This window comes from Symphalangus syndactylus, chromosome 7 (assembly GCF_028878055.3).
Source record: "Symphalangus syndactylus isolate Jambi chromosome 7, NHGRI_mSymSyn1-v2.1_pri, whole genome shotgun sequence".
In the NCBI taxonomy this organism is placed as follows: domain Eukaryota; kingdom Metazoa; phylum Chordata; class Mammalia; order Primates; family Hylobatidae; genus Symphalangus; species Symphalangus syndactylus.
The window spans coordinates 37,295,128-37,314,558 of record NC_072429.2 but is presented as its reverse complement, the minus strand read 5'-3'; the positions used below and the strand labels follow the sequence as shown (position 1 = coordinate 37,314,558).

Sequence of the window (19,431 nt, the reverse complement as noted above, 5' to 3'; positions counted from 1 at the left end):
GCACATGAATTTGGGATTGAGGTTGGAATAGGAGACAGTTTCAGACCTGGTTTAATCCTGAGAAAGATGGGTCCTGAGAAGTACTAACAGTCATGCTTCTTTTCCTCTTCCCCACTGGAGATTCTAAACACTAAACAGACAATAGAGGGTGGCAGTGCATCAAACAGTATTGCTTACATTGCAACAATGGCCGGCGCAGACAGGCAACACCGAGGCATTAGAGAAAGAACAGGGTAGCCAAATGCCATCCTTCTTCCATCAAGCACTGTAGCTTCTCAGTTTTCCAAATAAGAATCACATGCTCAAGAATATTTGAATTCTGGAAATTACTCAGGTTTTTAATGCCACTATTTTGTGTCACTGCCTGAAACAGGGATAGCAATGGTGACATTTGGCTCTTTAATATTTTTAATCAAAAATGGGGAATTTAGATCTGCAATCTTTGGTACCACAATCTGCCCTTCCCCCCCAAAAAAAGATTGTACGGGGGAAAAAAATCTTCAGTAAGGAAGAGGTAGAAGGCATTTAGTCACCTTAAAATTTATTTTCGTAAGCATGCAGGGCTGATTACTGAAAGAGATGAGCAAATTCACTAAGGTTGGAGTGGCCACTCCTAAATATCAAATTCAGAACAATTTTCCAAATAAGAAATTTAACTTTAAAAATTGTCCTCAAAAGCCCCCCAAAACCTTTTTTTCCCCATGAATAGAAAACTACTGGAACAAGCTGACCAAAGAATCCAGTCTCATACAACTGGCATTTTTCAAACTACAATACAGAAAACACTAAAAATCAACTACATAAACAAAACACTAATCTAAAATGTTCAAGAGCAACATTTAGCATTTGAATCTTAGTTGAGTAAAACACTTTGCTTCTACCCCAGGGCCTCTCTAAAACAGTGTTAAACAGCAAGGAGCTCCACAAAATTATTTTTAGTATCTGCAAGGAGAAAAGGAGACCTAAACCTCCTAAAAAGGTTTTCACCACTAGGTAACTTACACTTCCTTAAGACAACTACGTGATTAACAAGCTATTCTTAAGGGGGCTGTGGGGGGGGGGGGGCGGGGAGGCAAAGTGATATCTAGGTCATCAGTTAAATTTAAGGCAAAAACCATGTACTGCAATGTCGACGATGCAGAATAGGAATCACATGGTGATAATGGGTTTTTAGGAGTAAGAAAACGGGAAGGAGAGGGCTGGGAAATTGCCAAGAAGATCGGAGTCAAATGGACAAAAGTGCCCCAAAACTTAAGAACAGTAATTTTTTTTTTCAATTGAATTACCAGGCTTTACAGTAATAAAAACCTGGATACTTCAGAGAAAAGCTATAAAATATTTTTTAATGCAACTTGGGAATGACAAGATAAGTTATGTGTATATTTAAACACCTTTCATTATTTAAAGCTCAACAAAAAAATTTAATTTCCTAAAACCTAATCAGACCAACATCAGTATCTCACATTAACAAATAACACCAATTCTAATGGTAATGGCTCCCAGTTGGCATTCATACAGGCAAACAAAGGTAAACATTTATAGCTAGACCTAAAAACACCAAACATTTCCTAATAGTTTAGTAAAACAAATGGGCATCTTCCTTCCAAAAACAAAACAAAAAAGCCACAAAAAAACAAAAAAAGCCCCCAAGTTGTCCTGAAGTTGAGAATTTCTATCAGATAGATCATCAGATCACAACATGCTTAGTGCATTGCCAATGCTGCCTGTCTGCCCGAGCTCAACATAGTATCGATAAAGAAAGCAATTCACTCAGTAAGACTAATCATTACAGAAAAAAAGTCAACACAATTAGTTTCTAACTGCAATCATGCGCCACTAGCTAAATCCCAATCACCCCATAAGTTGAACCACTCTCAGAGACCCCAAATGAACACTAGTTTTGTTGTATGAATGTTCATTTCACTTGTCTATATTTTCCTTTAAAGGGAGAGGGAGGGGTGGAGAACTCACCCAATTTGGCACCCAAGTAAAAAACTGTCAACTACTTTTGAAGCAGGCCCAAAAGTTATCCTTTTAAATACACAAATTCAAGGACTGAAGAATTCTCATTATCAACCATGCTCAGTCAGCAAATGTTAACACCATGGTGACAGATAAGTCAGTGTTCCCACACTGGCACAAGCACATATATTATAAAAACCCACACTTCAGAGCCAAAGGTTAAAATCTGGTTTTAAGCATTCAGGAAGAAAAGAATATGGGGGTTTTTGCTATTTTTGTGAATGAAAAATAGATACAACTGTTCAACAGTTAAATAACTTAGACAACTACAGTTCATTATACAGCCCTTAGAATTTTATATTTCCATATAGGTAACTAACCTCAGTTGGGTAAGTTGAAGATAATTTATTTTAAGTTACTAAGTTAATGGAGTTAGCTGATTATCCTTATAGCACAATCTTTTAAAGCAACTGTCAACAGCAAATTCAACTTACAACGGCTTTTTAAAAGATTGAAGTTTACCAAAGCAATTCTTGTCGAAACTTTACTCTTTGTTCTTTCATGCAAAGAGCATTTGACTAACCTTATTACAGTGACGCCCAATACCCATTAGGAAGTTATCTGGTTTAATGTCTCTGTGTATAAAATTCTTTGTATGCACATATTCAATTCTACTGATCATCTGGAAAAAAAGGAAGGGAGAGATAATTGAGTTAAGTAGTAAATGAAAATCAACACGTTATTTCTTAAGTATTTCAGTATCTCAATTATTTAGAGTTCACAAAGACAGTGCTAGAGAAAATGAAATGGAAAGGACAACTAAGTTCTCCATTTATTTCTAAGTTAATGGATACCTAAGCATATACCTGCTGTGTCCTTTGGCTTTACCTTCTAGTATTAATGATTAAAACCATGGTAGGGTCTAACCCCATAGGAAGACTTGGTGTTTGTGATTTTCAAATAATAAAAGGAATACCTTTAGAATAGTTTCAGTTGCTACAATAAAGGAAATAAAATAAAAACTTTCCACACTCAATGCTAGGCCTTCTAAAGTAACCTGTTAAAATGGCCTGGTATTACCCAGACCTAATTCCATGTTATAAGATATACATATGCACACAAACAGATACACATATACTTGGGAGTGAGGTATGTTGACAGATTGGCAGATAAAGCTATAAGTAGTTGTTATAATTCTTATATAATCTCATTTCAAAAGTTAAATATTAAACATGCCATTCTTAAAAGCTTTCCTTAATTTCTTGGAAATTATGCAAAGTCAAACGCTATGGCTCAAATATCCTTTTTAATGGCTACAAATATTCTGTGGTAGAGATGTTATGTCTTCCCCAACTCACAGTATTCTCACATTGTTTTCCACTTTTTCCTACTATAAATAATGCCATTAATAGACATCTATCTTTACCCACTAGTGCTTTTATTTCTATGGGCTTCAAATCCCATATAATTATGAGGAGTTGCTGAGTTGAGGGTGTATTTTTCATTTTGATAGATAATATCACACTGCCTTTCACAACAGGCTGTAACAATTTGGATTTACTCTTCTTTTTTTTTGAGACAGGGTCTCACTGTCACCTAGGCTGAAGTGCAGTGAAGCAACCATAACTCACTGCTGCCTCAACCTTCCAGGCTCCAGTGATCCTCACACTTCACCCTCCGGAGTAGCTGAAACTATAAGGTGCATGCCACTACACCTGGCTAATCTTTTTGCGTCAGCTAATTTTTAATTTTTGGTAGAGATGGGATATCGTTATGTTGCCCAGCTGCTCTTGAACTCCTGGGTTCAGGAGATTCTCCTGCCTCGACCTCCCAATGTGGTAGGATTACAGGCGTGAACCACCATGTCCGGCCTCGATTTAGGAGTAATCCTTCCATGAGGATTTTTCATTTATTTTTTTTTTGAGACAGTCTCTCTCACTCTGCTGCCCAGGCTGGAGTGCAGTGGTGCAATTTCGGCTCACTGCAACCTCTGCCTCCTGGGTTCAAGCAATTCTCTTGCCTCAGCCTCCCGAGTAGTTGGGATTACAGGTACCTGCCACATGCCTGTGTACTTTTTTTGTATTTTTAGTAGAGACAGGGTTTCTCCATGTTGGTTTCGAGCTCCTGGCCTAAAATGATCCACCTGCCTCAGCCTCCCAAAGAGCTGGGATTACAGGCGTGAGCCACTGCGCCTGGCCCTTCTATGAGGATTTACTCTTCTATGTACTGTCAAGCTCCACTCTTCGACGATTTTTCTTTCGGCCTATTGTCTTCTTGTTAGCTTTTAGGAGTTCTCGTCATAAAACAAACAATCTTTTATCTGTCATTATGTAAACAGATTTAAATTAAGTATTTTTTATTTTGACTGCTTATGGCATTTCTTGTATACAATAGAAGTTTTGTGTTTTTTTTTTTTTTTTTTGAGACAGTCTCACTTTGTCACCCTGGCTGGGGTGCAGTGGCGAGATCACGGCTCACAGCAGCCTCAACTTCCGGGGCTCAAGTGATCCTCTCAGCTCAGCCCCCTGAGAAGCTGGGACTACAGACATGCGTGTTACCATGCCCAGCTAATTCTTATATTTTTTGTGGAAAGGGGGGTATCGTTATGTTGCCCAGGCTGCTCTCGAACTCCTGAGCTCAAGTGATCCTCCTGCTTCTGCCTCCCAAAGTGCTGGGATTGCTGGCATGAGCCATCACACCCAGCCTCTATCTTTTCTAGAAGACACTTACTTAGAAGTTGTATTTTTAAATAGATTCCATATCCAAAGACTGCCAACATTATCTTTCTGTCCATATGTTCTTGCTCTTCCCAGTAGTATGTGTTAGGATTCTATTTTTTATTTGTCCCCATTTTCCCCAGAGCTTTTATTATCATGAATAAACAGATTCTAAATTGTACTCTTCTACCTTGACAAATGTCTTCTGAAGCCAAACTAGTAATCTCTGGCTTGAACAACTTACACCTGTTACCTGTCATCTACAGAGCAAGACTTAGGTGTTAACTACCTTAAATGAAAGCTTTCTTGTATCTCCCTTCCTCAGAATTATATTTTTTCACATTTGTTACCCGTGTACCCAACAGAGACTTCTACAACTCTAAAACAAAGATGGAACATCTTATTTTTCCGTCTTTCTTTATTAGACTCTAAGTTTCTTTCTAGAGGGAAGAGACTAATTCTTATTTTTTTGCCACCCCAACCCCCAGCACTAAGGACAGTGGCAGGCTCTCAATACATGTTCAATGTATGGATGCTTACGTGTTACTGAACAAACAAAACATAAGCCACAACTCTTTTATTAGGATTCACTCATATATGTTAGTTAAAACATATTAAAGGCTTTTTTTTTTTTTGGAGACAGAGTCTCGTTCTATCCCCCAGGCTGGAGTGCAGTCGTGCGATCTCGGCTCACTGCAATCTCCACCTCCTGGGTTCATGTGATTCTCATGCCTCAGCCCCCCAGGTGGCTGGGATTACAGGCGTCAGCCACCACGCCCGGCTAATTTTTGTACTTTTAGTAGAGATGGGTTTCGCTATGTTGGCCAGGCTGGTCTCGAACTCCTGACCTCAGGTGATCTACCGGCCTTGGCCTCTCAAAGTGCTGGGACTATAGACATGAGCCACCAAACCTGGCCCATATTAAAGGCAGTTAACGTAAAAGAGATGGGGTCTTTGCTCTACTGCTCAGGCTGGAGTGCAGTGGCATTATTATAGCTCACTGTAGCCTGGAACTCCTGGGCTCAAGAGATCCTCCTGTCTTGGTCTCCCAAAGTGCTGGATTACAGGCGTGAGCCAGTGTGCCAGGCCACTTTTAACCTTTTAATGCTTGAGTCTGTTTTGTGCCACAAATATCACAATTTGCTCACATTTGGCTTGAGCCACTGAGTACTTTTAAGGTTAAGAAGCTTGGGGAGTATCAGGTGCTGATTACAGAAAATGGGCACTACTTTCTAATCCTTGGAATTATAGACAAAGTTTTTTCATTGATCTATAATAGTTGTATATATTTATGGGGTATGTGTGGTATTTTGTTACATGTATACAATGTGTAATTATCAAATCAGGGTAGTTGGGATATCCATTACTTCAAACATTTATATTCTGTGTTAGGAACATTACAATTCTTCTCTTCTAGCTATTTTGAAATAAACGATAAGCTATTGTTAACTATAATTTCCCTACTATACTATGTTAATACTAGAACTTATTCCTCCTAACTGTATTTTTGTGCCCATTAACCTGCTTCTCTTCATCCCTCTGAATTTACAAACTTACTAAAATTCCACTTCAAATACAAAGTCTGTTTATCTCATTTTACTTTATGACATTTACTTGAAAGAAGCTCACAATGATGCTTTGGGTAATACATAAGTAACAGTATTAAAAGGCAAGTGATAAAGCAAATAAAGGTAAGTGATAAAACAAATAACCTGTGTTCTCCTTTCCCTTTTCCTCATTTTATTTTCTTCTGTTATTTTCCCTCTTCCTTTTTATGTGATAGCCAAATCTGGACTAGAGGGCTGTCACAAACCCTCCATTATATTTTTAAATGTCGTTCTCTTCATAGTATTTTTATAAGCACACTGAGTTTAACTTGAAGCATTTCCAGCATTTTCCTGCCCTTAAAGGTAACAAATATTGATCAAAATAAAAAATTATACATGTCTTGATATTTACCAATTATTATCTTGATGTATTATCTTTTCCCTTAAGGTTTGTTCCTTACTCTATCTTTCTCATTCCTTAAGATCGAAATATCCAAACTTTGGCTGTAAAAACCATTTAATCTAACCTACAGCCAATGCATCAATCTAATTCATGACATCTCCAAAATTTCCTAGGTCTTAAGTAACACAAATGGTTGAGAATCCATTACTCCAAGCAGCATCTACTTGGTCAAAAAATTCTTCCTTATATTACTTCAGGACCTTTTTTATCCTCAAAAATATAGCTTTTCTAAGAGTCCCACACATAATACATAATATTCAATTTTGCTTAATTTAACAAAAATGTCAATATACATTTACCTACAATTATATGCATACATACACTCTAAACTCTCCAAACAAAATCTTACAATAACCTGCTATATATGACACTAAAACTTCATCTGAAGGAGCAGATTGAAAACCACTAGTCTATAGATGAGTAAGAAACCAAGATAATTCCAGGTTTTGTCTTATTCCCATAGGAAAATATCTACAAGTCACATTATTATTTTTTTTCTGCCTATGCTAAGGTTAAATAGTGATGCACAGGATTTTAATACTCTGATTTATGAATAATGAAATTCCAGTCAACAGTACTATTCTCAGTTTATATTCTAATCAAAATTTCACATACCTGGTCAGCTAACATAAGTACAGTTTTCATTGTGAACCTTCTTGAACAGAAATTGAAGAGGTCTTCGAGGCTAGGTCCCAGAAGATCCATGACTAGTACATTGTAGTCTTTTTCCTGACCATACCACCTAACGAAACAAAAGGAGAAGAGAGGGTATTACAAAAAGCTATCACTTAATATCATCAACCCTAAGAATAATATAGTTTTCTTTCACTGACTAGGTATTATTTAAGGCAAATGTTCCCTACTCAGAAGACGAACCCACTAATTAGCTACAAGGCCCAAGACAAAACAAGGGTAATGAGACTTTTTTTTCCCCTGTCATGCAACTCCATTCTCCTATATAGATAGGACATGCATAGTAGCCTTAACACTCCTGTTACTAGGGCAGCTGAATTGTATACCCACTGGCCACAGATTCCTGTGGCCTTTACCAAATTCCTTAATCTCACCTGAATTTACTTTGTAACTGAAGAAGATGACTCTATCAGTCATTACAAAATGTTTCAGAAAGCAAAGATTTCTTTTATCTGAACTTCCATTCCAGTTCCTACCAAACTGCATTTAATCAATAATTACTTGTCCTTATTCAAAAAGGAGTCACATTTTTGCTTGGTTTCAGATCATAGAAAATAACCCGTATAACACAATGTAATGACATTTATTTGCTTTTAACTGGAATCATGTTTTAATTATCCTGGGCTGTATTACTGTATACAATGTGTCCCTAATAACTCAAGAAGTATCAACTGCCAATTTCATTTATCCCAAATAAATTATTTCAAATTTTGATGCCTATGATTCTGGTAAGAGTACTTTCCTTAAAATAAGCACTACCATTTTTCTTTCAAACTTTTCTAGATATCAAATTCTGCTAAGAAAATTGGGTAATACTTAAAATTTTGTTTAAAAAGTTATTTTAAAGCTTAAACTGCAGTCATTTCTTTGTTAACTCCAATAAGAACCAATACCAAAATTTACCATATCTGGAAAGCTTATGTTTTAAAAATATTCAAAAGGAGAGAACAGGCTTTTCTTTCTTTCCCTTCCTTCCTCCTTATTTATTTATTTATTCATTCATTTATTTTTAGACAAGGTCTCGCTCTGTTGCCAGGCTGGGGTGCAGTGGCAAATCACAACTCCTGCAGCCTTTGACCTTCTGGTCTCAAGCAATCCTCCTATTTCGGCTTCCCAAGTAGCTGGGACCACAGACGTGCCATCATGCCCAGCTAAATTTTTAAGAAGTTTTTGGTAGAGACACGGTCTTTTAAATTTCTTGTAAAGGCAGAGTCTCCCTATGTTGCCCAGGCTAGTCTCTAACTTCTGGACTCAAGCGATCCTCCTGCCTCAGCCTCCCAAAGCACTGGGATTACAAGTTGAACCACTGTACCTCACCAGCTTTTTAAGAAAACTAAAATCTGTGTCAAAATTATAACAAGTATCAGTCAAGTAGGAAACTGTTTAGTGCCATTTCTTGCTTTGCTGATAAATGCCAATGATTCAAGAAAATCAATATTAAAACTAGAGTATGAAGATTTAATCTTTTAAGAATATTTTTCTAGAAAATGCAAAGATAACTACACAGATATGCTACTCTTTTGTCTCTTCTTTAAGAAAATAGTCTCTCCTAACTAGTGGTCCTGGGCACCCATTAACCCTTGATAGCATCTACCAAAACTGCAGAAATTTCAGGCATAGCACCTGAGAAGGGGGGGTGGGGGACCCTCATATCAGTTAGCTTTAATTTCAGACCTATTCAGATAGGTCTCATAGTCAGGTATAATAAATATGCTCCCTAGAATCTTATGTTGACAGTAAGAGATCCTAAGAGGATTATAAGCCAAAAAGTTCAGTTCCTTCTTACGACTTTTGCTTCAGTTGTTCTTGAGAACTACTTCCCAAACCTGACACATGGATAACTGCCAAGCACACAAAATCAAATCCATTTCCACATCCTCTTTGCAGAAAAACATTACCCAGTAAGGGAAAAGTGTCTGCTTAACTTTCTAGAGGTCTTGCCCACTAGGCTAGGAAACAAATGTGTCACCGTGACAGCAAAAGAGCCTTTTTTTTTTTTTTTTTTTTTTTTGAGACACAGTCTCTTGCTCTGTCTGCCAGGCTGGAGTTCAGTGGTGCAATCTTGGCTCACTGCAACCTCTGCCTCCCGGGTTCAAGTGATTCTCGTGCCTCAGCCTCCCAAGTTGCTGGGATTATAGGCGCCTGCCACCACGCCCAGCTAATTTTTGTATTTTTAGTAGAGACGGGGTTTCACAATGTTGGCCAGGCTGGTCTCGAACTCCCGACCTCAGATGATCCACCTCTTGGCCTCCCAAAGTCCTGGGATTACAGGTTTGAGCCACCACACCCGGCCAGAAGAGCCAGTTTTGTCCATATTGCTTAAAACAGCGTACTAAAGCTGCTGTTATTTTCCCTCTTCCACTCTTTATTCTCCCTATGGGAATTCAACACCTTTCATTCACTGAAACATTTGCTTGAAAGAAGCTCACAGTGATGCTTTGGGTAATACATAAATAACAATATTAAAAGGTAAGTGATAAAGCAAATAAGCTGTGTTCTCCTTTCCCTTTTCCTCATTTTATTTTCTTTTGTTATTTTCCCTCTTCCTCTTTATGTGATAGGCAAATCTGGACTAGAGAGTGGTCACAAACCTACCATTATAAACGTTCAATATTGTTTAATATAAATCTAATTTATCTAGATTTTTAAGAAAACGAGAACACCAAATCCAGAAAGAGCTAAGGAAGTAAGAAGGCGCAAAAAGTCAAATAGGCAAAAGGGAAGGCATAAATCAACTCTTATTTATAAGACCACGTCTCAGCTCTAGACAGGTTTTCCACTGATGGCTCAGATGTAAAACTACAAAAAAACAAGCAAATGTTATAACCATCCATCTAAGCCCAAACACAAACCTGAAACGTAAAAGGCACAAATTCAGACTTTATATTTTCATGCAATTAACATGATTTCATAAAGAAACCATCTGCAAAGTAAGCCTCAAACAAAATCACCTGCATGTAAGCCTCTAACTCCCTTATTAGAAACTGGGAAGAATTAGATGAATTGAGAAGCACACTTAAAACACACACACATTATTGGGCATTCTTCATCCTTGCTTAAATTTATGAACACAAGACATATTTACTATTCTCAAAGTCAGGAGGATTAAATACTTCATTGAAAATAGCTAAAAAAATAAGCGTCTCAAAGGCATTTTACCTTGTGGAGCAACCATGCAGTTCTAAAACAGCTAGGACTTCCTTTTCTATGGACTGGTACTATAACTCCTTAAACCTAAGAGACAGGTGTTTACATCTTTCACACTTCCTTTGGTCTCAAGGAATATATAGCTTAATTCTCTAAAGCTAGAACGCCACACCCTCCATCTGTGCTTTTCCATCTGGACTAACTCATTCAGACATTATCACACACAGATTCAGAATCAGAAATGGTCTTCTGCTTATTCCAATCTTACTTATGCTTAGTTTCTACCTTCACCTCCATGCTTCCCACATCTATTCTGAGAGCTTTTCTCTACCTTCAATCCCAGCCTTAAAACCCAGATGGCTCAAAGAAATCTTCCTTATGTCACCTATCCCACATTGGTCTCCTATTTCCTAGAATTCCCAAAGCCATTAACTATTGCTTGTATCCACAGTCTTAACCCCTTGACAATACTCATCTACTGTTACTTTGGTGTTTGTCTCTATACCTGGTAGGATAGAGCTTACAGCTTTATTTTTAATAGCCTTTTCACAGAACCTGAGTCATGAACAAGCACTAACCCAATTCTCTGAGGCCATTTAAGTTTATAGTCTGAAACACCAACACAAAAACCTCACTTATTTACTTTCTAGGCCTTCAAACTAGAAACACAGGTCTTACCTTTAGACATTTTTAAGTACAAGATGTGTTGCTACTAAGTGTACAGTGGTAAAGTGATGTGCATATTGCAGGTACTCAGGTAATTATGAGACTAAAAAAAGTACTCCAGTTGATTGGGACCTTATTCTTCCTAATAGTTACAAAACACTAAAAAAAAATCAAGTAATTTAATGGGTGAAAGTAAAAATAATTTTAAAAAGATAAAATGTTCGGGGATCTCATTTTCCATTTGTTTCAAATCTATACCTTTAGACTTTGGTGTTACCTAAAACTAGGCTGAAGAATGAGTTCATAATTTACACAACCATCTATGCTTACTTACAGCATAAGAAAAGTATCTAAGGTCTGAAGATAATGCCAAGAGAAGGCAAGGTCTATCTCTCTGCTCTTGTGTCCTTTCCTCTAAATGCATATCCAAATTAAATCCAATTTAAAAATTAAGACATACACAAAAAGCACAAATGTAAGACAATATATGCAAAAGTCAATGAGGCTGACAAAAAATGCTAACACAATTCACACAAAAGATCAATGAGAACTAAATCTGTCTAAAGAGGTATTAGGAAAATAGTCTGCTACCAGTCAGATCCTAAGGATGAACATTGTTTTGATAAGTAAGGCAGAAAAAGGCTTACCAGGCAGGGGCAAACCATTTTGGAGCATGGGCTGTCATAAAGGGAAGAGTCAAGGTGGCAGACAGATTGAAGTTGCAGTATAGGTTCTTCAGTGCAAGGCTTATGAGCTTTACATGCTGTAAATAACTGGGTGAACTATTACTACAGTTTGTGACTGAGACATAATTAAAATCAGTATTTATTAGCCTTGGCATCAGTATACAACATGGAAATGGAGAAGCAGGGGAAGGAATGACAATGACATGGTTACCAATTAGGAAGTGTTATACTATAGCCGGAGATTTCAAGCTAGGGGTTTGCTTTTTTCTGAAAAATCTCTTCATGAAAATGGGAGTATTTCAGAAAAAAAATACATAGTTTTCATATAAAAATACTTAAGTATTACTATGAGACCCAGAATATTCCAGAATAAATCAGTGTAATTATTGTAATATGCACTTTACCCAAATATATGTTAGTTCCATCACCATGACCAGGACAAAATAACAGTAAAAAAAAAAAAATTTAATGTAGATCTTCCCCTTCAGACTATTAACTTAATTAGGGGCAGTCATTATATTTGTCTTGTTCACAATCTGTATTCCCAGCATACACAAGAGATGCTCACAACATTTGCTGAGTAAAATAGTGAAAACTCGTATTAGAAGCTGTAACAGTGTAGGGAGTGCTTGATTTGGCAGATAAGGAAAACAAAACAAGAAATGCAAAAACACTCCCTGCACTCAAAGTGAAGTCATCAGGAAGCATCTATTTATCCCTAATTCAAATAAGCTAAATAATTATAAAAGTTAAAAAGTCATTTGCCAATCTTTCGGTTATTAATGTCAGTGTCTTCAACGAACAACTAAAAAGTATCAACACTGAATCAGTGCTATAATATATCCAATTTTAATAGCACCTATAAGATATCCTGAAGATACTGTCTCTCAAACTTAGTCTCTTGCCAACCCATCATCATCCGACCTTTATGCTCCTTTTTAATGGGAGCAGAAAAGGAATTTGGCCTAGCAAGATCTTGCTGAACAGTAAGAACTAGCTCAAATTGTCTCTTTAGGATACTACTGCTAACAGTTCCAGCTACTCAGGCCGGGCGCAGTGGCTCACGCCTGTAATCCTAGCACTTTGGGAAGCCAAGGTGGGCGGATCATGAGGTCAGGAGTTTGAGACCAGTCTGACCAATATGGTGAAACTCCGTTTCTACTAAAAATACAAAAATTAGCCGGGCGTGGTGGTGGGCGCCTATAGTCCCAGCTACTCAGGAGGCTGAGACAGGAGAATTGCTTGAACCCAGGCAGCAGAGGTTGCCATGAGATGAGATCTCGCCATTGCACTCCAGCCTGGATGACAAAGCAAGACTGTGCCTCAAAAAAAAAAAAGAACAAATAAACAAACAAACAAAAAAACAGTTCCAGCTACTCTGTTCCCTTTTCTCTAAAATCCTTTTAATTTTCCTATACACTCATTATTTGTGTATGCCATTCTCAACAGCTATTTGTCATTCATTATACGCAGATATATTCTCAAAACCACAGATACCTCTTCTCCCCATACATCTCTTCTAAGAATAATGTTTTAAATGCATCAAATACAAGGCATTATAAAGAAAATCAATCATAGCGAAATTGAACTAGTATAAAATTACTTCTAAAAAATCAATTTTGGGGCCAGGCACGGTGGCTCATGCCTGTAATCCCAGCACTTTGGGAGGCCAATGAGGGCAGATCACCGGAGGTCAGGAATTCGAGACCAGCCTGACCAACATGGAGAAATCCCATCTCTAATAAAAATACAAAATTAGCATGCCTGTAATCCAGCTACTTGGAAGGCTGAGGCAGGAGAATCGCTTGAACCCGGGAGGCGAAGGTTGCAGTGAGCCGAGATTACACCATTGCACCCCTGCCTGGGCAACAAGAACAAAACTCTGTCTCAAAAAAAAAAAAAAAAAAACAAAGAAAGAAAGAAAAGAAAAAGAAAGGGAAAAAAAAAATCAATTTTGAGCCAGGCGCAGTGGCTCAAGCCTGTAATCCCAGCCGTTTGGGAGGCCGAGGTAGGTGGATCACTTGAGGTCAGGAGTTCGAGACCAGCCTAGCCAACATGGCGAAACCCCGTCTCTACTAAAAAAAAAAAAAAAAAATTAGCCACACATGGTGGTGGGGGCCTGTAATCCCAGCTACTCGGGAGGCAGATGTTGCAGTGAGCTGAGCTTGCGCCACTGCACTTCAGCCTGGGTGACAGAGCAAGACTACGTCTCAAGAAAAAAAAAAAAAAAGCAATTTGGGATATAGTAATATACACGCTCTCCTTATTATTATTATTTTTTGAGACAGAATCTCACTGTGTCACCCAGGCTGGAGTGCAATGGTGTGATCTTGGTTCACTACAATCTCTGCCTCCCAGGTTCAAGAGATTCTCATGCCTCATCCACCTGTTGGGATTACAGGCATATGCCACCACTCCTGGCTGATAAAAATCAGCCAGGATTTTTAGCAGAGACAGGGTTTCACCATGTTGGCCAGGCTGATTTCGAACTCCTGGCCTCATGTGATCTGCCCCCTTGGCCTCCTAAAATGCTGGGATTACTGGTGTGAGCCACAGTGCCCAGCCCCACACTCTCCTTATTAATGCATTAAATATAGGAGCAGGTCTAATAAATGCTATAATTTTGACGTAGTAATGAGTGTAAACCATATTTTAAGATACCTGCAACAGTAATGTGATATAAAATATCTGTGATTTCAGCCGGGCGCAGTGGTTCACACTGAGATCATGCCGTTGCACTCCAGCCTGGGCCACAGAGCAAGACTTAGTCTAAAAAAAAAAAAAAAATCTGCGATTTCTAGCTGGGTGCAGTGGCTCACACCTGCAATTCTAGCACTTTGGGAGGTCGAGGCAGATGCATCACCTGAGGTCAGGAGTTTGAGACCAGCCTGGCCAACATGGTGAAACCCATCTCTACTAAAAATGCAAATATCAGCTGGGCGTGGTGGTGGGCGCCTGTAATCCCAGCTACTCGGGAGGCTAAGGAGAATCACTTGAACCTGGGAGGCAGGAGTTGCAGTGAGCTGAGATCACGCCATTGCACTCCAGCCTGGCAATAAGAGCAAAACTCCAACCCTCACAAAAATCAGTGATTTCTATAGGTGACAAAGTCAAAGGTTCTGCTAAAACTCATGAGGTTTCCTACTTACACTTAAAAACAAAAAGAAATACTAGACTTGAGTGAGAAGCTCATGAAAATAAAAATGTAATTTTCCTTACCTGTCTAAATACATAGATCTCATGGGGGGTGGATATGGTTATGAACCAGGTTAAAAGCCCCTGTTCCAAACCAACTTTTGAGATAAATAGCCTGTAGAATAAGATCTAATATTTGAAAATCATGTAGGTTTTGCTCAGCAATAACGTAGTCAACTAAGATGATTTGTTTTCCCTCTTCTTGCTGCCTTGTTACTACTAATCCTTTGCTTACAACATTACCCCCAAGATCCTTGAATTATGGTACATTTTCATATTCTCCACCTTTGTTCCTTGCCCTTTGCCTTCAAAGATATGTAGATGTTCCTTAACTCCAAAAATTATAAAAACACAAAACAAAAAACTTTATCACTGTTCATTATCAAAGTTACTATTCATTTATCCATTCAATATTTAGAGTAGCTAACAAGACAAAACAAAATAGTTGCTGCTTTCGTGGCTTATAGTGGGGAAGGGGGATAAATACCATGATGAAGGAGAGAAGAGTGCTATTGTGGCGGCACAAATTATGGGGATCCAATCTATTTTTTTAAGGGAGGCAGGAGGGCAAGTTTCTCTGAGGAAGTAAGGTTGATTCTTAAAGGATAGATGGAAGAGAGCCAGGTAAAGGGGTGGATTGGCATCAGGCTGAAGTCTGGTGCTCACAAGAAACTAAGTGACAGCATAGGTTGGTATGGTGTGTAAGATCACCTTATTTTCTTCTTCAGGTAATTTGTTGAAAACCTAGTTTTTTTTGCATCTTACTCTCATTTTTTCTTGGTTCCCAGTAACATAGTTATTTTCCCCATAATACCCAGTGTTATTTCAACAATCACAAATAATTGAGCAGGGATGTAGTTGCAAAAATAAAAATAAAAATCATAAATGACCTAACTTTTGTCAGCTCTTGTCATCACTGCTCCAGCATTGATAGTGGTGGTATTGAGGGAGAGCATGTGGAGAACTGGAAGGTCCAGGGAGACACAAATGTTAAAATACACTTTTTTCATTGGGAAGTGGAAAACGTACTTATAGTCTTCGTAACACAAATTACAAAAGCTTGATCAAATGTTTTCTAATAGGCAAATATATAAAAGTAGATTAGTAGTTGCCTAGGGCTGACGGGAAATGGAATGACTGACAATGGGTTCAAGATTTATTTTTGGCATGAGGAAAATATTCTAAATTTGAATTATGGTAATGGTTGTACGACTTTGTACATATACTAAGAAACAAACTGTACAGCTTAAATAGGTTAACCTTTATGTGGGTAAATTATATCAATAAAGCTGTTGAAGAACTGGTAAATGACATGTGTAATATAAAGGCAACCATAAATACAAAATACAGGAAGAAGCAATTTACTTATAAGATAAAAAAGAAGGCTTCTGGCCAGGCGCAGTGGCTCACACCTGTAATCCCAGCACTTTGGGAGGCCAAGGCAGGCGGATCACAAGGTCAAGAGATCGAGACCATCTTGGCCAACATAGTGAAACCCCGTCTCTACTAAAAATACAAAAATGAGCTGGGCATGGTGGCACACGCCTGTAGTCCCAGCTACTCTCGGGAGGCTAAGGCAGAAGAATTGCTTGAACCTGGGAGGCGGGGGTTGCAGTGAGCCGAGATGGCGCCATTGCACTCCAGCCTGGCGACAGGGCGAGACTATCTCAAAAAAAAAAAAAAAAAGATTCCTAAAAATGTTAGCACCTGGGCTAAATTTTGAAAGATGCCTGGATTATTGTATTAGCTTCTTAAATATTCTCCTAGTTCCAGTTACCCCTCTACGGTTTTACTGTGTCATTTCTCTGTTATAAAAACTAAAGGAGCCATGTGATAGCTCACATCTGTAATCCCAACACCTTAGGAGGTCAAGGTGGGAGGATCACTTGAGCTCAGGTGGTTCAAGATTAGCCTAGGCCAACAAAGACCCCGGTCTCTCTATAAAAAATAAAAAATTAGCCAGGCGTGGTGGCATGCGCCTGTAGTCCCCAGGAGGCTGAGGCAGGAGGATCACTTGAGCCTCGGCTGTTGAGGCTAGCCACTGTACGCCATCCTGGGTGACACTGAGACCTTGTCTCACAAAAAAAAAAAAAAAGCCCCTTACATACAAAAAAAGCAAGAATTTCATACATCAAAAAATTCCTAAATATGGCCTCTGCTTATCCTTTCAATGCTATATACTCCCTCTTCAGATTACCCTCAGACCCAATCATTGAGTCAAGTTACTTTACTGAGCACCTGTTGTGTACTGAGCTCTAACACAGCCAAACTCCAAACCCTTTAAGTCTCATTTCTTTCCGACTTCTTGGATACACATTACCTCTTCCTAAAAACTGACTTTCTTTATTCAACAGCCCATTATCCTGACTCTCCTCCGGCTTTATTAATTCCAAATTTCCACCAAGGGGATGAGTCCTCACCTCTCAATTTACTTTCTCCACTATCACTTATATGCTGATCTTGCTTAGATTCAACCCCAATCCCAATTTCCTGGCCTAGGCTCAGTTCTGTATTTGCTGCTAACTTTACTACACTAGAGTAAAACACAGGATATGCCATTCACCTTAATTTCAACATGTCCAAAGCCATTACCATCCACCATACTTGTAAAATACTAAAAACGGGCCCCCTTCCTAACTCCCTAATTCAAACCCCAAATTCTTAAGGCTCAAGTGACTTACCTCCACTCCTTAAAAAAGGGTAACATGTACATTAAAAAGTTTCAGAAAGAAAACAAGAAATCACACTCCTACAAAATATCCCCTAATACACTATTAAGAGAACAAATGGCTTTCTTTTTGTTTTTTTGTTTTTGTTTTGAAATGGAGTCTCACTCTGTTGCCCAGACTGGAATGCACTGGCATAATCTCGGCTCACTGCAACCTCTGCCTCCCAGGTTCAAGCGATTCTCCCGCCTCAGCCTCCTGAGTAGCTGGGATTACAGGCAAACGCTGCCACGGTCAGCTAATTTTTCTGTGTGTTTTGAGTAGAGACAGAGTTTTGCCATATTGGGCAGACTGGTCTCGAACTCCTGACCTCAAGTGATCCACCCGCCTCAGCCTCCCAAAGTGCTGAGATTGCAGGGGTGAGCCACCACGCCCAGCCACCAAATGGCTTTCTTTCTTTTTTTGAGACGGAGTTTTGCTCTCGTTGCCCAGGCTGGATATACAATGGGGTGATCTCGGCTCACCACAACCTCTGCCTCCTGGGTTCAAGTGATTCTCCTGCCTCAGCCTCCCGAGTAGCTGGTATTACAGGCATGCACCACCACGCCCGACTAATTTTGTATTTTTAGTAGATATGGGGTTTCTCCATGTTGGTCAGGCTGGTGTGGAACAACCAGCCTCAGGTGATTCGCCCGCCTCCGCCTCCCAAAGTGCTAGGATTACAGGAATGAGCCACCGTGCCCAGCCTCAAATGGTTTTCTTTAGGGTAATTTTTGCACTATAAGTTAGCACTTGTATTACAGATAGTGTTTCTGTATGAAGATACTAAGAGAACAAATAACTGGATGAAGGGAACACTTCCCCCTACTTTGCATTAATTAATTTGCTTAGCAAATCCTCTTTAAATGGATAGAGCTAAGTATTCTAGATAAGAAACTGTAGACGAAAAGTATACAAAAAGGCAAAATTAAATTATCTTCATTAGTGGAGAAAATGAATACAAAAAGAAAACAATGAACATTCCAAAGTTTGATATAATGTTTGTTTTAAGTAGCAAATACAGAAGAAAGGACACAAGGCCTGGGCTGCAAACATACAGCAAAGGGGAAAATGAAAATGGAAGAAGCAACACAAGCTACCAGAAAGGAATGATACAACCTGAAAGAAAGAAAGGAATGATACAACCAGTAAGGAATGATACAACCTGAAAGAATATAAAAATACATTCATATATTTGAATAATTATCAAGTCTGTGCAACCCTGAATAATACAGAACTAAGTAATAGTCATAAAAGTAAGTCCTTCAGTGACCAGACCATTAAAAAGTAGTCCAGTAAATCTGCAGTTAGGTTTAAGAATGGGAAGCTGGCTAAGTTGACAGTATATGTAACATAGTACCAAGAATACTGGACCAGCAGCCAGAAACATAGGTTCTAGTCCTGGCTTGTCATTTTCTTGCTCTGTGACTCTGTGTAAGTGATTTCTGCTCACTGGTCAAAGATTCTTAATATAACCATATTTATTTATCAAAAGGTGTTGTGGTAATTACAAGACAGTTTATGTAAAAGCACTTGATAAATTACAAAGCATTACATAAATAAAGGATTATTATTCTTACTACAAAAAGCAGTCACCTGGCCAGGTGCAGTGGCTCACGCCTGTAATCCCAGCACTTTGGGAGGCTGAGG

At 38.7% G+C, this 19,431-nt stretch overlaps 1 protein-coding gene across 10 annotated transcripts in view; it reads right to left on the bottom strand.

The window, feature by feature from the left end:
- CSNK1A1 (casein kinase 1 alpha 1) overlaps nucleotides 1-19,431 on the bottom strand; it is a 58,056-nt gene that overhangs the window by 23,705 nt on the left and 14,920 nt on the right. For 5 of the 10 annotated variants that reach the window (XR_010121858.1, XM_055285697.2, XM_055285699.2 and 2 more), the window contains exons 3-5: nucleotides 7,305-7,431; nucleotides 2,546-2,644; nucleotides 47-130 (exon numbers count right to left, since the gene is read on the bottom strand). Coding sequence is in view for 8 of the 10 variants with exons in the window: in XM_055285697.2 (XP_055141672.1) it covers nucleotides 47-130; nucleotides 2,546-2,644; nucleotides 7,305-7,431 (310 nt within the window). In the remaining 2 variants the exon portion in view is untranslated. The remainder of the gene's footprint in view (nucleotides 1-46; nucleotides 131-2,545; nucleotides 2,645-7,304; nucleotides 7,432-19,431) is intronic. The other 5 variants (XR_010121859.1, XM_055285702.2, XM_055285700.2 and 2 more) reach the window with 1 other exon arrangement.